This window comes from Vidua chalybeata, chromosome 18 (assembly GCF_026979565.1).
Source record: "Vidua chalybeata isolate OUT-0048 chromosome 18, bVidCha1 merged haplotype, whole genome shotgun sequence".
NCBI classification, from domain to species: Eukaryota; Metazoa; Chordata; class Aves; order Passeriformes; family Viduidae; genus Vidua; species Vidua chalybeata.
In genome coordinates this window covers 51,920-67,018 of record NC_071547.1, presented here as the reverse complement: position 1 = coordinate 67,018, position 15,099 = coordinate 51,920, and the positions used below count along the sequence as shown (strand labels likewise).

The following is a 15,099-nucleotide window of genomic DNA, read 5'->3' as shown; positions in this document are numbered from 1 at the left end:
CTTCCTCAGCAGTATCCTGAATTGCACAAGCATAACTTACCTAAATTGTTCCACAGTGAGCAGCTGCCTAATGTACCTGAGGGAGTGAATATTGGAACAAGTGGACCAATAGCCTGACTCCAATGCAGGTTAGCATTGGCAAAGGGCTGCTTACACTGAGTGTCATCAAGCAACCAGCATGGCCTCATTAAGGGAAGTACAGGACATAGATCATTAATAAATGTTGACCAAGACAGCAGGACAGATAAGAGAAGAAGGGACACAGAACAAAAAGGCAGGAGGTAATGGTCACACACGTTTTTGCCAGACACCAAAAGCGCCCCAGTTGAGAGTGGCAGAGATAGAGCAGGTCACCTTCACCTCGTGCTCCTTTTGTTTGAACATGCTGAATGCCATTAGTTACGTTTCTCCGCTCATAGCTCCTAAAGGCGCTTGTCCACCAGGCTCCTTATGGCCGTGTTTGGACCTAGATATACGAGAGCCTTTCTCCCTGCTGTTGTAAGAGGCCACCACCTCATACTAGCAGCAAGAGCAGCAGGAAACTTGCTCATGCCATCCCCTTGTTTCTGCCTTGTATGCTAGGAGAGTGGATGGGGTTTGCCTCCACATCGGTCAGATGTGGCTCTCTCAGTCCTTCATACTCTGTGCCTTCCCCACCCACCTTGTTAAAGCAGCTCAGTATCTCAGCTGCCACTTGCCAGGTGGCTTTCACCAGGTAGATTTCACTAGATGTCACATGGCTCCTCTAGGTCCTCTGTTTAAGCTCAGCTGCTTTCTGCTTTGCATCTCTGTCACCTCTCACTGGCACTTTGGAGCTCAGCCCTGGAGCAGCAGCATCCTGAGCTGCTGGAGCAAGAGGCTGCTTGGCTGTTCTCCATGTCCTGCTGTCCTGGGGCAGCTGGCCAAGCCACGCTGTGCCACCGGGAATGGGAAGCCAGCTCAGCCCTCACCAGCTACACGAGCTGGTGGATGTAGAGCATGTCCTCGCTCGACTCCCAGCAATGGCGTCCAGTGGCTCAGGGTTGTCAGCCCAAGCTGTCTTCAGGCCGAGGTTTGCCTGAGCTCGCCTTGGAAATCCTTGTGCACGTGGCTGGGCTTGAGCATGAGGAGTGACAGATGGGCACAGCCTGTAGTCTCCAGGAGCAGGGGTGAATCAATCCGTGGGATAGGAGGCATTGGAGGGGACACAGCCCCTCACTGTCTGCCTGGGCTCACCTGGGCATCTCTCCACAGGCTCAGGCGGGACATGCCCAACAGGTGTAACACGCACTTCGATGCAGTGGCCCAGATCCGGGGAGAGGCTTTCTTCTTCAAAGGTGAGCACCAGGGGTCTGTGCCTGTGCCACCCTGTGGTGGCTTTGATGTGGCAGCACCAGAGGCAGCACAGTGTGGGACGGGCTGGAGTGGGTGGTGAGGATGAGCTGTCTGGCGTTTGTGGGCTGTTCCCAGAGACCCAGGGAGGCATCTCACATACCTGAGTGTGTGGCCAGACTGGTGCCAATCCAGCACAGCAGTTTTTACTCTGATCCGTTGCACTGGACTGCCCGGTGAAGAACTAAAATCTGATATTTGTGCTACCAAAAAGTCAAAATCAAGGTCGAACCAAGGTTGAGCAGAGCAGCAACAACACTCCACTGCTTTCTTCCTGGATACCTCCAGCCTTCCTTTCCTCCCATGCTTCACCTTCTCTAATTCTTCTTTCCGTACATCTCTCAAAGTCAGTCTGTACACAATTGAGGACCATCTGGTTTTGTGCCAGTGAACACTTGCTTGCACTGTGTTCCCGGGATGCCCAGCTGTTGATGAGGATCCCATCGGTGCCTTCTCAGCTGAGCAGAGCCTGTCTAGGCTGGACTCTCTGGGCTTGCTTTCTCATCTTTCAAGATGTAAAAATGCCCATGGGTGTTTCCTTGCATCCCTGGCCACTATTTGGCCACCCCAAAGCCATCCACCAGGTAAGCAGAAGCATTTTCTCCAGGGATGAGCAATGGCATCCCGGCATCTGGGGTATCACAGCGTGAGCCTTGGGTCACAGGCAAGAACAGCAAAAGGGCTCCACAGAATTTGGTGTTGCCTGTGCCCTGAGGGAAGTACAATATGGAGACTGTTCCACAACATTATTTGTTCAGATGCCAGCTCCAAAAAGCCACAGTGAAGAAGGGAAACTCAAAGACAGGAACTGGTGTCAGGATAAATGGCTGTCTGTCCCTCGGAGGGGAAGAATTGATGAAGTAAAGAGAAATCCATCTCGGTGTCTATTTTTGGATATATTTTTTGCAGGCCAAAAAGCAGATGTAAAGAGCACAGGGTCAGTGGATGCCAGCTGCATGTCTGCCTCCAGACCCTTTACTGGGTCCAGACACTTTACTTGCAGCCCCCATTGTTGCCCCCCGAACCAAGCACAAGAACGAGAATATGATATAAATCCTTATAATTAGAATAAAACTCCCTCTCTGCAGATGTTAAAGTGTTAGAGTTTTGCGTCCTGCATTATTAGGCTAAGACGCAATTTCCATAAAGTTTTAAAAGCTGGTGTCACAATCTGCCCTCTCTGGAGAAAGAACTGAGTGTGTGGGGCATTCAAATCTGAAGATGCATCTTTGGTTTCTATTGCTTATCTCCCCTCAGAAATTCATGCAAGACCAGATGCAAATAATGTGCAATAATTTCTAACGGGCAATAACAAATACAAGACAAAGTTGAGAGTTGCCTCCCAAACATCTTGCTCCGGCTCACGTCGCTCCGTGGAGCTCTCTGGAGAAAACACAGCGTGAAATGTGCTGCAAAAAGGCTGAGAATCCCGGAGCCAACAGAGCTGGGTTTGGAGTTGCCCCTGAAAACCATTAAGACTCCTCAGGAAATCCCATATAAGTCTCTTTTAGCAGGAAAAAGTTTGTCGTCCTTCCCACAAAGGATAAATCGGTTTTCTTTTACACTATCCAAAATACTAGCTGGGGCAGTGCTGCTGCAGGTGTTGAAGTGCATTTGCTGGCACCACCAGTACATTCATCCTGGAAGCTGCACAGGACTGCAGTCTCTGCTTAGTATCCAGCACCTCTAGATGGCACCAAAGTCCTTAACTGCTTCCTTCCCCACCTCAAACCTTCCAGATCTATTCAGATGTTTTCCTCCTCCTTTATTTTCTCACTCCTTTTCTTCATTACAGAACAACCCGTCTGGTATTTCTGTGTTTCATTGTAACATCCTAGACATTTCGAAACATGAAAGCAGCTGGTCATCCTGTGTGCAGGAAGCTGTGGCTGCTCCAGGAGAGGAGGAACAGGGATGTTTTTTTGGAAGCTCTTGCTTAAGGCTGTTGGTGCCTGGTCCCACCAGCTCGCAGGAGGTCCCAAGCAGAGAAGGGAGGGAGGGGACGAAAGGCTCCTCTCTCCTGCCCCGGCTCAGCGGCACAGCCTCACACTGTGGCCAGGAGTATAACAGCTCCAGCGCAATGTCCAGAGGATTACTTTAATCCAAAAAAGAAAGGGATTTCTTCTAATGGCTGCCAGAAATAGAAAGCAGTCGCAGCTGCTGCTGGAAAGCAGGATGGCTCTAAATCACGGCTCCCCATCTCACATGCTTTGCTTCCTGCTGCTGCCACCCACCCAGCACTCACCCCCCAGGGAAGGTGGGTTGAGTGTGGTTCAATAATGTCCAGTCTGTCCCTCCAGGCAAGTACTTCTGGAGACTGACTCGCAATAAGCACTTGGTCTCCCTCCAGCCGGCTCAGATTCACCGTTTCTGGCGGGGCTTGCCACTCAACCTGGACAGCCTGGACGCAGTCTACGAGAGAACCAGCGACCACAAGATTGTCTTCTTCAAAGGTGAGAGCAAACATGATGCTGGAGGTATAGAATGTGGTGCTAGGCAGGAGACACCGGTGCCACATGTTAAGCATCTCAAGTGCTGGTCTGAATCCTGTTGTCCATGAGGAGAAATGAGCTGGCAGGGAGGGCAAGCAAAAGGTAACGGTCACATTCCCCAGAAAATGAGGGAAATGTCATTGAAGATAAAGTTCAGACAAATGTAACAAAAATCTGAGCTTTTCAAGAATGAAACACAAGCAGGAACCTACGCACACTCATAGGTAGTGTGTTCCTCCTTTGACCTTTTCTCTTTTTAGTATTTGTTGCTGAGAAAAGAAAAAGAGAGGAAATAAAAATGAAACGGAAGACCTTCAGTTTTAATAATTATATTTCTGTTACTGTGGGTTTTTAAATTAAAATTAGTAGTATAATTCTCTTATTTTATTTAAAAACACCAGCAAGCTTTTATTTCAGAAGAGCTGGAGGAACAGGTTAGCTCTCTGTTTCTATACAAATGTCCGAGTCCCCCACAGACCATCCACCTGTGCTGGTTAGATGCCACCCATGCACTCAATGTCACCCAAGACCCTGGCAAGCACTGACTCTTGTTTCACCAAGGTTGTGCGCTTGAAGTGCTAAACACATCCCAGCCCTCCATTCTTCCTGTTTGGAAATTGCTTTTTGTCTCTCGACCGTCCTGCTTGAAACACGGTGCAATTATTGGTTTCAGAAGTGCTGAGCCAAGCACTTCTGGAAGCAATAATTTGCTTTCAGTTCCCCCAGCCAGGCCAGAGAGATGGCTCATGTCCCACGCCATGCTATGGGCTTTCAGAAGCCCATATGCTTTCAGAAGGCCTTTCCGAGTGCAGCTGATGCCCTCCTGGACTGCCGGCACACTGAGCCCCGCAGAGCCACACTGAGCCCCACATCTCTCCATGGAGCAGGATATGGAAGGCTTTGCCATGTGTGTCCAGCTGCCTCAGGCAGTCTGCCCTGCCCTGCTTTCCCAGAGGTAATGGGGCCAGCTTAAGGAGCGTACCACCCCTTATGCCTGGGTCTAGACCCTCCCTGTCAGATCTGCAGACCACAGCGGTCCTCCAGTCACTTCCTTCCCTCCCTCCCTTCTCACCCTGCTGGGGATGAACAGACAACCGACCAGGAGCCAGGTCCAGGGGCTCCTCCCAGCTGCTCAGGAGGCTGGAATTCCAGATGTGCCACGGCTGGGATCTTGTTCCAAGACATGCACTCTCTGTGTTAGTCCTGCCTAGCTCCCAATATAAACTCAGAATTTTCTTTCCAGCTATAAAATACCGCTCATTCTCTCCCTCCAGTGCTATTTCATTGATCCCTGGACAGAAACCAAAGAACACAAATTACCTTGGTCTCTAAGGTCCTGCTGCTGATACATGGGCATGCCTTTAAGGGCCTCTTCAGATATTCTAGAAAACTAAGGGAGGAAAAACTCTGATCCTTAAAATAGGCTATGCAATACCCAAAAGGGCACTGCAGGTTCCCAAATAGGTGTTGTAAAAGAAGAAAGACTGTCCAAGTCATTAGAGAACTATGAAGAAATTGAGACATCTGGGTTCTTTTGCTTGCTCTCTCCTGCCCAAGGTCAGGCCGAGGGAGCAGCTGTGTAAGACCCTTGAAGAGCAGTGAGCTGCTCATATGGGATGTATCCAGTCCCTGTGCATCCTCATAATGCACAGGTTTTTTGGCCCATCTGGCCCTAGAAAGTGGTGAGTTCTCTTCCAAAGTGGACGACACTTGGCTTCTCAGGAGCCAAATAGCCTGCAGAAAGTGCCCAGTTTGCCCATAAAAGCTGCTTTGTTTCTTTGGATATCAGGCAGAAATCCAAATGCTTCCATCAAATACATAAAAGTAACAGCTGTCCTGACACTGTCAGTGTGTTTGTGTCCTGGGGACGGTCATGCTTTCAGCAGCAAAGTGGGGCTATGGCCATGGACAGCCTGACACAAAGAAGCAGCTATTCAAAGACAGAGGTTCCCCCATGGGCTGACCCCTTCCTATTCCCATCCTTAAATGCCCAGAGCTCAACCCTGAGGCTTTGTCACCACAGTAGATAACAAAACATTAGCTCAGCTCATCTCTGGGGAAATACTGGTTTAGGCTGTGAAACAAATGTGGTTTTATTCTGTGCTTGTTTCCATTCTACAGGAGACAGATATTGGGTCTTCAAAGACAACAATGTGGAGGAAGGGTACCCACGGCCCATTTCAGACTTTGGCCTGCCCCTGAGAGGAATCGACGCTGCTTTCTCCTGGGCTCACAATGACAAGACTTATTTCTTTAAGGACAATCTCTACTGGCGCTATGATGACCACGAGCGGAGGATGGATCCCGGCTATCCTTCAGAGGCCATCCCGTGGAAGGGAATACCCAGCCCTTTAGATGACGCCATGAGGTGGTCAGACGGTGAGTGCGTATGGCAGTTTAAAAAAGCACAGCAAAGAAAATCAGTGCTCTGTTGGGCTGTAGCCCCTTCTACCCTGCGTGCCAACACAAACGCTGAGCCCCTGATGACATGTTCCTGGTGACTGGAAGCTGAAGAGAGAGGTGTGATTCCAGCCAGAGCTCCCCATACCGCTCACTAGAGGAGTTTGTAATTTTAAACAGGCAACAAAAATATCGTGGGCGGATAATTATTGCACTTTATTAAAAGAACACAGTTGATGTGTGATGTCACTGTTTTGCAGTGATTTTTTCCTAGTATGGGCTGATTTGTTCCTCATTGGTCTTGTTGTCATTGGATTTTTAGCAGCATATATGAGGGTGCAGACAGAAAATACTTTTAAAGATGTTTTCCCAGAGTTACAACTTATTTTCTGATGAGATTTCTCGGTGGTTTCTTTCCCCTGAAAAGACCACAAAAATTTTGTCACATGAGATATTTACAATCAGCTATTCACTCACAACAAAGTGGCAATTCCAGGGTTTATTTACTGGCGACCTAACAGTGTAATAGCAACCATTAAACCAGGCAGAGGGGAAGGCCACTTCCAGAAACTTTTCAAGCTGAATTTCCAAAGCTATTGAGAGTGACATTCTCATAGGCAGGAGTCCTCCTGAGCATGGGGCCTGCTTAGAGAATTCACAGCCTCCCAGTTCACAGTGGAAAATGCACACCTGAGAGCAGGAGGTTCTCAGGGTCCTGTCAGGCTCAGGTTATTTTTCTGAGCCCAGGGTCAGCAGCACACACCCCAAGTCATTAATGGATAGTGGTGTCTCCAGCTTTACCATGCCCTATTACAAAAAGGAGAGTCATGGCTCCTGGCTGATGTGAGAGATCCTGGGCAGGCACTGCATTACCTTCCCTTCTGGAGCACCCCTCCTGCAGCAAGAGGGGATATTGACAACAAGCGGTGATATCTCATGCACCTCCGCTCCCTGTGCCTCAGCTGGGGTGGGAACGCTCCTCTGGTGCTCCAAGTGCTCCTTTGACCTTCCTCTGGGACGGCATCCACTGCCACTCACCTCGTGTTTGGGTTTTGGTCTCTTTGCAGGTGCAAGTTACTTCTTCAAGGGCAAGGAGTACTGGAAGGTGCTGGACAGTGAGCTGGAGGTGCAGCCTGGGTACCCACAGTCCATCGCCAGGGACTGGCTGGTGTGCAGTGACATGCAGGCCGACGCCCCCGCGGCAGCTGGGAGCAGCAGGACTGGGGTACACTCCAGGCCGGGACAGCACGATGAGAGCCGCTCGAAGAACGGCTACGAGGTCTGCTCCTGCACCTCAGGCACCCCATCCCTGGACCCTCACGCCATACCCAGACTGACTGCCAGCCCCGTGCTGGCTGTGTGGACAGCAGCACTGGTCTGTGTGGCCCTCTGACGGCTCATCTCGCCGGCAGGACAACACCATGGTGCTCCGGGATACAGCTCCACGATTGCTAACTGTTGCAAGCAGAAAAAAAAAACATTCCTAGGAACATGCCAGTGAAGGTTTTGAATTCTCCATGAGAAATGAACAGTGCTTTTGTTTTGGAATTTTCTTTCTTCTTAAGTTTAGTTTAAAGGTCTAATAACAGAGTTGAGTTCTGTATCTTCTTATTCCCCCATCCAGTTAAAGATGAGAGCAGCCTCATGTTGAATTTAGAAATACTTCATAGAGGTGTGTTGCTCTGGATGTTTAAACGCAGCAAACGAGGGAGGGGAGAGCTCCCGGGATGGAGCAGGGACAGAACAGATGCTGCTGAGATAGATGGCGACAGAAAGGCAGCCAGCAGGAGGTAGTAGTTATGTGCTGACACAATGTACACATCCCATTGGATGTACTAGGTAGAAGAAACTGTGACTCCACTAAGATTAACTGCAAGGTGATCATTATTTACTGTCAAGCCTGCTGTAGTCACTGGTGTCTGGGTAACCTGTATCAGTTTCTATGGGTCAGAAACACCTTTGCATTTCAGAAGGCGCTGCAGCTTATCTTTGTATACGAGTCATTGTAATTTAACAATTTCTCTAATAAACCTTGGCCGCCTACATGGAGATCTCCCGGTCCTGTGCCACATCAAGCCTGATACCTGCAGCAAGGTACTGTCTGCTGAGGCTCTTAGCAGCCTCACCTCTGGATGAGGAGCAGTGCAGCCAAGTGAGATGCAGTTACAGCCACTGCCCCAGACTAATCTTGTGCACACAAACTCCTGGTCTCACAGAATTCCTGTGTCAGGCTGGCATATGTTTTGGGAGGAATCAAGATGTATTGCATTTTTTTTTGTGACTCTGCCATACCTGGCTGTGCTGCAGAGGATGGGCTGGAGCAGAGAAGACACTGTGCGGTCAGCTCAAATTCTTTTTGATGCCTCTGACAGAAATTTGTAGTGGCAGAAGCCAAGGTCAAGCATTGCATTAGGATGTTCCTGTTTGGGTTTATTCCTCACCGTTTATCAATTTTCTGTGGTATGATTTGGGCATCTGAGTCTCCTTGAAAATAGTGAGCGAGAACTTGGATGAGATGTCAAAGAAGCCAGGGTCCTCAAGTCTGCTGTTGTCAGGGTGCTGTTGTCATGGGCAGAGGCCGCTGGGACACAGTCTTCTTCTCTGTCTTTTTCACAAGTGTCTTTTTCTGCCGTGCCGAAGCCAGCTTCTCAGGGAGACATGGAGCAGACAGTGTCACTGCGGGACCCAAGGCTGCTCCAGTGGCCCTGGTGCCAGGTGTAACACAAAGCTCTCTGTGGCACAGCGGGAAAGGCAAAAAAGTTACACAGTTGCATCCTGACAGAAAAAGGGGCTCACCTTGAGTTCCCCCTCTGCTATTTGGATTTTTAAATAGTCCCACGCACTCACAGGTGTGCTACAACATGATTTTATGGGTCATGAGTCAATGAAGCATTCCATTAAACCACTAAATAGCCTTTAAAAACATACAAGCAAAAAAATCTCAGGCATAGCAGCTCCCTCTGCTGAGTGAAGCTGCCTCTGTTGTTCAGAGCAGCTCCCCGTCCCACCTCTTGTCAGTCGGGCCAAGCAGAGGCTGCTGGGCTGTGAGAGATGTGAGGTTCCTCCGATTGATTCCCATTGCATTTCTTTCTCTTTGGTCACGAAGACACAGCTTTTAGTCTTTTAGTCTAAGCAGCAGCACGTTACAGATTCCTCTTGGAACTGCAGCCAGGTAGCAGAAGACGCCCTCTCTCCAGTCCTGAAGTACTTGTTTGTTCATCTGTTGAGCTTGGAAGAGACACACTGGACATGAGATTGCAGGGAAGCTGCACTTGCAGTAGCAGCTGGAACGAAAAGCAGTGGAAGCTGTTCACTGTCTGCTCGTTCCCCATGTTTACCTCAATCCTCTGGAGCTCCAGGTCACCAGCTTTGCTTTTCCAGCATTTTTGCTGAAGGGTTTCTAAATGTGATCTGGGAGATATGGGGTGCCCGCTCCTAACCTCTATGTCCTCCCCTCAGCCCTCTTCTGCCGTGCCCTCTTCTCTGCCCCTCACCCCTACTCGAATTTCCCTGCCCCATCCCTCTCTCCACCCTTCACCCCTCCCCATCCCGCCCCTGCCCCATCCCTCACTCCTCCCATCCCCCAGGTGTGACTCCCTGCAGCAGGACATGGGAGCCCGGACTCGTGGGGATAGTGCGGCCCTCGCAGCAGGACAACACCCAAAGGAAACAGGCAGGGACGGCGTCTGTGGGCTGCGCGGTGTCACAAAGGCACCTGGGGCTGAGGGGAGGGGGCTGGAGGGTGACAGAGGACGTGGGGGCACCTGAGAGGCAGAAGGGGTCTTTAGGAGTTAAAAAGGGGGGCTCCAGGGTGGCACAGAGACGCTGAGAGGCTGCGGTGGGAACTTGAGGGTGACACAAGGAGGCTGAGAGGCAGGGGCTGCCTTGAGGGACAAAGTGGGGGGTGCCTGAGGGTGACCGGTGAACCAGCCCTCACAGCACCCTTAACCTCACCCTAAAACCACCCTACCCAGGTGGAGAGTGCACAGTGGAGGTTAGGGGTCCACGGGACAGTGTCGGGGGGCTTGGGGTGACACACAGACATTGCGGGCTGAGGGGCAAAGATGGGGGGGCTTGACAGGTGGAGAGCTGACCCTGAGGGTTAGGGGTACAAAGGACAGGACACAGGGTACCAGGAAGGGTTAGGGTACAGCAGTAGCCCTCACCCCAACCCTAAGCAGCACCCCTAGAACACCAGTTTTCCTCAACAGCAGCTGCAGGCAGTGACCCTACTGCTGGGACAGCCCCAGAACCCTCCCAGCAGCTGCAGGCAGTGACCCTAATGAAAAGGTAGGGATGATGTTGGCTGGCTAGAGAGTGACTGGTAGAGGTTGGGGACTGAGCACTTTTTTAGTTTTTTTTTCAGGGCTTTTAAAGGATATTTTAGGGTTATTTTCACAGGAGCATTTTAGGAATTTTCTGTGACTATTTAGGATACTTTTAGGCCTTTTTCGGGGCTTTTAAAAGATTTTTTTTTTTTTAGGGTATTTTAAGGGCTTTCTTACTACTAATTAGAATTTTTTGGGTTTTTTTTTTGGGGTGTTCTTGGGGCTTTTTTAGGACTATTGAGGGTATGTGGAGGACTCTTAGGACTAGGGTATTTTTAGGTCTTTTGAGGGAACTTTAGGGTTTTTTTTAGGGTATTATCAGGGCATTTTAAGTATTTTTGGGGTATTTTTAGAGCTCTTTTAGGAATATTGAGGGATTTTTAAAGGCTTTTTAGGGATATTTAGGTGTGTTTTAGGTTTTTTTTTTAAAGTAGGATATTTTTATTGTATTTTAAGGGTATTCTGAGGCTATTTTTATGTTTTTGTGGGGCTTCTAGGACATTTTGAAGATGAGGATTTTTTAGGGAATTTTTATGGTTTTTCATGGCACGGCACATAGAGGCTGAGGGGCAGCTTGAGGGGCACTGTGGGGGCTTGAGAGTGACAGAGGCTGGGAGCTGAGGGAGGCACAGGGAGAGGGGACAGTGGGTGACAGAGAGATGCTGAGGGGGGCAGGGGCAGCTGGAGCATGACACAGAGAAGCTGGGGGCTGAGGGGCAAAGGAGAGGGGGTTTGAGGGGCAAAGGGGGGGCTCGAGGGTGACACACAGAGCCTGAGGGCTGGAGGGCAGAGGGAGAGGTTGGGGGGTAAAGGGCGAGGGCTTGAGGGCTGGACAGTGCAGTGGAGATCAGGGCTACAGGGTACAGCTTAGGAGGAGGCAAGTTAGGGTACAGGTGCACCACCTCTCCCCCCAGCCCTAACCTCAGCCTAAGCAGCCCCCCTAACAAGAGCCTTTTCCCTTTTCACCCTGACAGCAGCAACACCACACGGCAACCCTAACAACGAGAGCACACCGGAACGCTCCCGCTAGGACAAGGCAGCGACCCTCACACCAGGACAACGACAGAACCCTCAGAGGACAACGGGACACCCTGGAGAAAGGTAGGGATGACATCTGTGGGCTAGAGAGCACCAGGAAGGGTTTGGAGGCTGAGCAGGTTTCCTTGAGTTTTTTTGCAGGACTATTAGGAATAATTAGGGGATTTTGGAAGGCTTTTTAAGACTTTTCTGGTGTCTTTTAGGGTATTGTTACACCTTCCTAAGGGCTGTTTTAGAATTCCTTAGTGCATTTTTAGGGTCAGGATGAGGGTCAGACAGGCTGCCCACTGGAAATGCAGAGTATTACTGGAATGTAGTGCAATGCTTTGGAAAGGTGCCAGTGGAGGGGCAGTGGGCAAGGTCCCACGCTGCTGGTCTGAAGGTTGTGATTTCTGGGCCCGGCGAAGTGGTTCGTGTAAGGGTTACATGCTGGCAGCATTCTCGAGGAGGAATCCAGCTGAGAAAAAAAAAAAAAAAAAAAAAAAAGCGCCAAGTTTCATACAGTCAGTTTCCAAGAGGCATTTGGAAAAAAAACCAAAAACCTGAGTATTTGGAGATGGTAGATGGGGTCTCGGAAAAATCCTGCACGGTTTCAAAATGGAGGAGGCAACAGCACACGCGGAGCCTGATGCCCCAGAGGGAGTGCTGGGCCCTGGTCACAAACAAGAGATATCAACCTTGTGAAAGAAAAATCATGCAGCCCAGGTTCCTGATGTCAGTTTGTAGGGTTCCCATGGGACTGTCAGGGCAGCACAGGTTTGAGGTGGGGCAGCTGGGGTCTGCGACACATCTTCGATCGTTTGGATTTTTGGAGGTGTCCGGCCACTCAGGGCCACAGGCCCCTGGAGGCAAAGATCAGCCTTTTTCCTTAGGAAAGAAAAGTGGCCAGCCCAGGTTCCTGATGTCAGTTTGTAGGGTTCCCTTGGGACTGTCAGGGCAGCACAGGTTTGAGGTGGGGGCAGCTTGGGTCTGCGACACATCTTCGATCGTTTGGATTTTTGGAGGTGTCCGGCCACTTCAGGGCCACAGGTCCCTGGAGACACAGACCGGTCCTTTTCCCTGGGAAAGAAAAATGGCCAGCCCAGGTTCCTGATGTCAGTTTGTAGGGTTCCCTTGGGACTGTCAGGGCAGCACAGGTTTGAGGTGGGGGCAGCTTGGGTCTGCGACACATCTTCGATCGTTTGGATTTTTGGAGGTGTCCGGCCACTTCAGGGCCACAGGCCCCTGGAGGCAAAGATCAGCCTTTTTCCTTGGAAAGAAAAGTGGCCAGCCCAGGTTCCTGATGTCAGTTTGTAGGGTTCCCTTGGGACTGTCAGGGCAGCACAGGTTTGAGGTGGGGGCAGCTTGGGTCTGCGACACATCTTCGATCGTTTGGATTTTTGGAGGTGTCCGGCCACTCAGGGCCACAGGCCCCTGGAGACAAAGACCGGTCCTTTTCCTGGGAAAGAAAAGTGGCCAGCCCAGGTTCCTGATGTCAGTTTGTAGGGTTCCCTTGGGACTGTCAGGGCAGCACAGGTTTGAGGTGGGGGCAGCTTGGGTCTGCGAGACATCTTCGATCGTTTGGATTTTTGGAGGTGTCCGGCCACTTCAGGGCCACAGGCCCCTGGAGACACAGACCGGTCCTTTTCCCTGGGAAAGAAAAGTGGCCAGCCCAGGTTCCTGATGTCAGTTTGTAGGGTTCCCTTGGGACTGTCAGGGCAGCACAGGTTTGAGGTGGGGGCAGCTTGGGTCTGCGACACATCTTCGATCGTTTGGATTTTTGGAGGTGTCCGGCCACTTCAGGGCCACAGGCCCCTGGAGACACAGACCGGTCCTTTTCCCTGGGAAAGAAAAGTGGCCAGCCCAGGTTCCTGATGTCAGTTTGTAGGGTTCCCTTGGGACTGTCAGGGCAGCACAGGTTTGAGGTGGGGGCAGCTTGGGTCTGCGACACGTCTTCGATCGTTTGGATTTTCAGAGGTGTCCGGCCACTTCAGGGCCACAGGCCCCTGGAGACAAAGACCGGTCCTTTTCCCTGGGAAAGAAAAGCGGCCAGCCCAGGTTCCTGATGTCAGTTCGTAGGGTTCCCTTGGGACTGTCAGGGCAGCACAGGTTTGAGGTGGGGGCAGCTTGGGTCTGCGACACATCTTCGATCGTTTGGATTTTTGGAGGTGTCCGGCCACTCAGTGCCACAGGCCCCTGGAGACACAGACCGGTCCTTTTTCCTGGGAAAGAAAAATGGCCAGCCCAGGTTCCTGATGTCAGTTTGTAGGGTTCCCTTGGGACTGTCAGGGCAGCACAGGTTTGAGGTGGGGGCAGCTTGGGTCTGCGACACATCTTCGATCGTTTGGATTTTTGGAGGTGTCCGGCCACTTCAGGGCCACAGGCCCCTGGAGACAAAGATCAGCTATTTTCCCAGGGAAAGAAAAGTGGCCAGCCCAGGTTCCTGATGTCAGTTTGTAGGGTTCCCTTGGGACTGTCAGGGCAGCACAGGTTTGAGGTGGGGGCAGCTTGGGTCTGCGACACATCTTCGATCGTTTGGATTTTTGGAGGTGTCCGGCCACTTCAGGGCCACAGGCCCCTGGAGTCACAGACCGGTCCTTTTCACTGGGAAAGAAAAGTGGCCAGACCAGGTTCCTGATGTCAGTTTGTAGGGTTCCCTTGGGACTGTCAGGGCAGCACAGCTTTGAGGTGGGGGCAGCTTGGGTCGGCGACACATCTTCGATCGTTTGGATTTTTGGAGGTGTCTGGCCACTTCAGGGCCACAGGTCCCTGGAGACACAGACCGGTCCTTTTCCCTGGGAAAGAAAAGTGGCCAGCCCAGGTTCCTGATGTCAGTTTGTAGGGTTCCCTTGGGACTGTCAGGGCAGCACAGGTTTGAGGTGGGGGCAGCTTGGGTCTGCGACACATCTTCGATCGTTTGGATTTTTGGAGGTGTCCGGCCACTTCAGGGCCACAGGCCCCTGGAGACACAGACCGGTCCTTTTCCCTGGGAAAGAAAAGTGGCCAGCCCAGGTTCCTGATGTCAGTTTGTAGGGTTCCCTTGGGACTGTCAGGGCAGCACAGGTTTGAGGTGGGGGCAGCTTGGGTCTGCGAGACATCTTCGATCGTTTGGATTTTTGGAGGTGTCCGGCCACTTCAGGGCCACAGGTCCCTGGAGACACAGACCGGTCCTTTTCCCTGGGAAAGAAAAGTGGCCAGCCCAGCTTCCTGATGTCAGTTTGTAGGGTTCCCTTGGGACTGTCAGGGCAGCACAGGTTTGAGGTGGGGGCAGCTTGGGTCTGCGACACATCTTCGATCGTTTGGATTTTTGGAGGTGTCCGGCCACTTCAGGGCCACAGGCCCCTGGAGTCACAGACCGGTCCTTTTCACTGGGAAAGAAAAGTGGCCAGCCCAGGTTCCTGATGTCAGTTTGTAGGGTTCCCTTGGGACTGTCAGGGCAGCACAGGTTTGAGGTGGGGGCAGCTTGGGTCGGCGACACATCTTCGATCGTT

General features: G+C 51.2%; 1 protein-coding gene and 2 long non-coding RNA genes across 5 annotated transcripts in view; 1 reads left to right on the top strand and 2 right to left on the bottom strand.

Moving 5' to 3' along the window:
• The window catches only part of MMP17 (matrix metallopeptidase 17), a 49,662-nt gene extending 41,214 nt beyond the window's left edge, over positions 1–8,448 (top strand). For both annotated transcript variants that reach the window (XM_053959866.1, XM_053959867.1), the window contains exons 7-10: positions 1,234–1,316; positions 3,672–3,824; positions 5,985–6,242; positions 7,331–8,448. In XM_053959866.1, the coding sequence (XP_053815841.1) occupies positions 1,234–1,316; positions 3,672–3,824; positions 5,985–6,242; positions 7,331–7,656 (820 nt within the window). In that variant the 3' untranslated portion in view covers positions 7,657–8,448. The remainder of the gene's footprint in view (positions 1–1,233; positions 1,317–3,671; positions 3,825–5,984; positions 6,243–7,330) is intronic.
• On the bottom strand, positions 7,634–9,712 carry LOC128797386 (uncharacterized). Of its 2 annotated transcripts, XR_008434109.1 has the most exons (5): positions 9,602–9,712; positions 9,272–9,491; positions 8,705–8,995; positions 8,556–8,578; positions 7,634–7,718 (listed from the first exon to the last, which is right to left on the bottom strand). It is a non-coding gene; the product is annotated as an uncharacterized LOC128797386 (long non-coding RNA). The 2 variants fall into 2 exon arrangements; XR_008434110.1 differs by lacking the exon at positions 8,556–8,578.
• A 2,117-nt stretch (positions 9,713–11,829) lies between these two features.
• Positions 11,830–15,099, bottom strand: part of LOC128797215 (uncharacterized) — a 34,505-nt gene continuing 31,235 nt past the window's right edge. The window contains exon 3 of the long non-coding RNA XR_008434051.1: positions 11,830–12,086. This is a non-coding gene — a long non-coding RNA (uncharacterized LOC128797215). The remainder of the gene's footprint in view (positions 12,087–15,099) is intronic.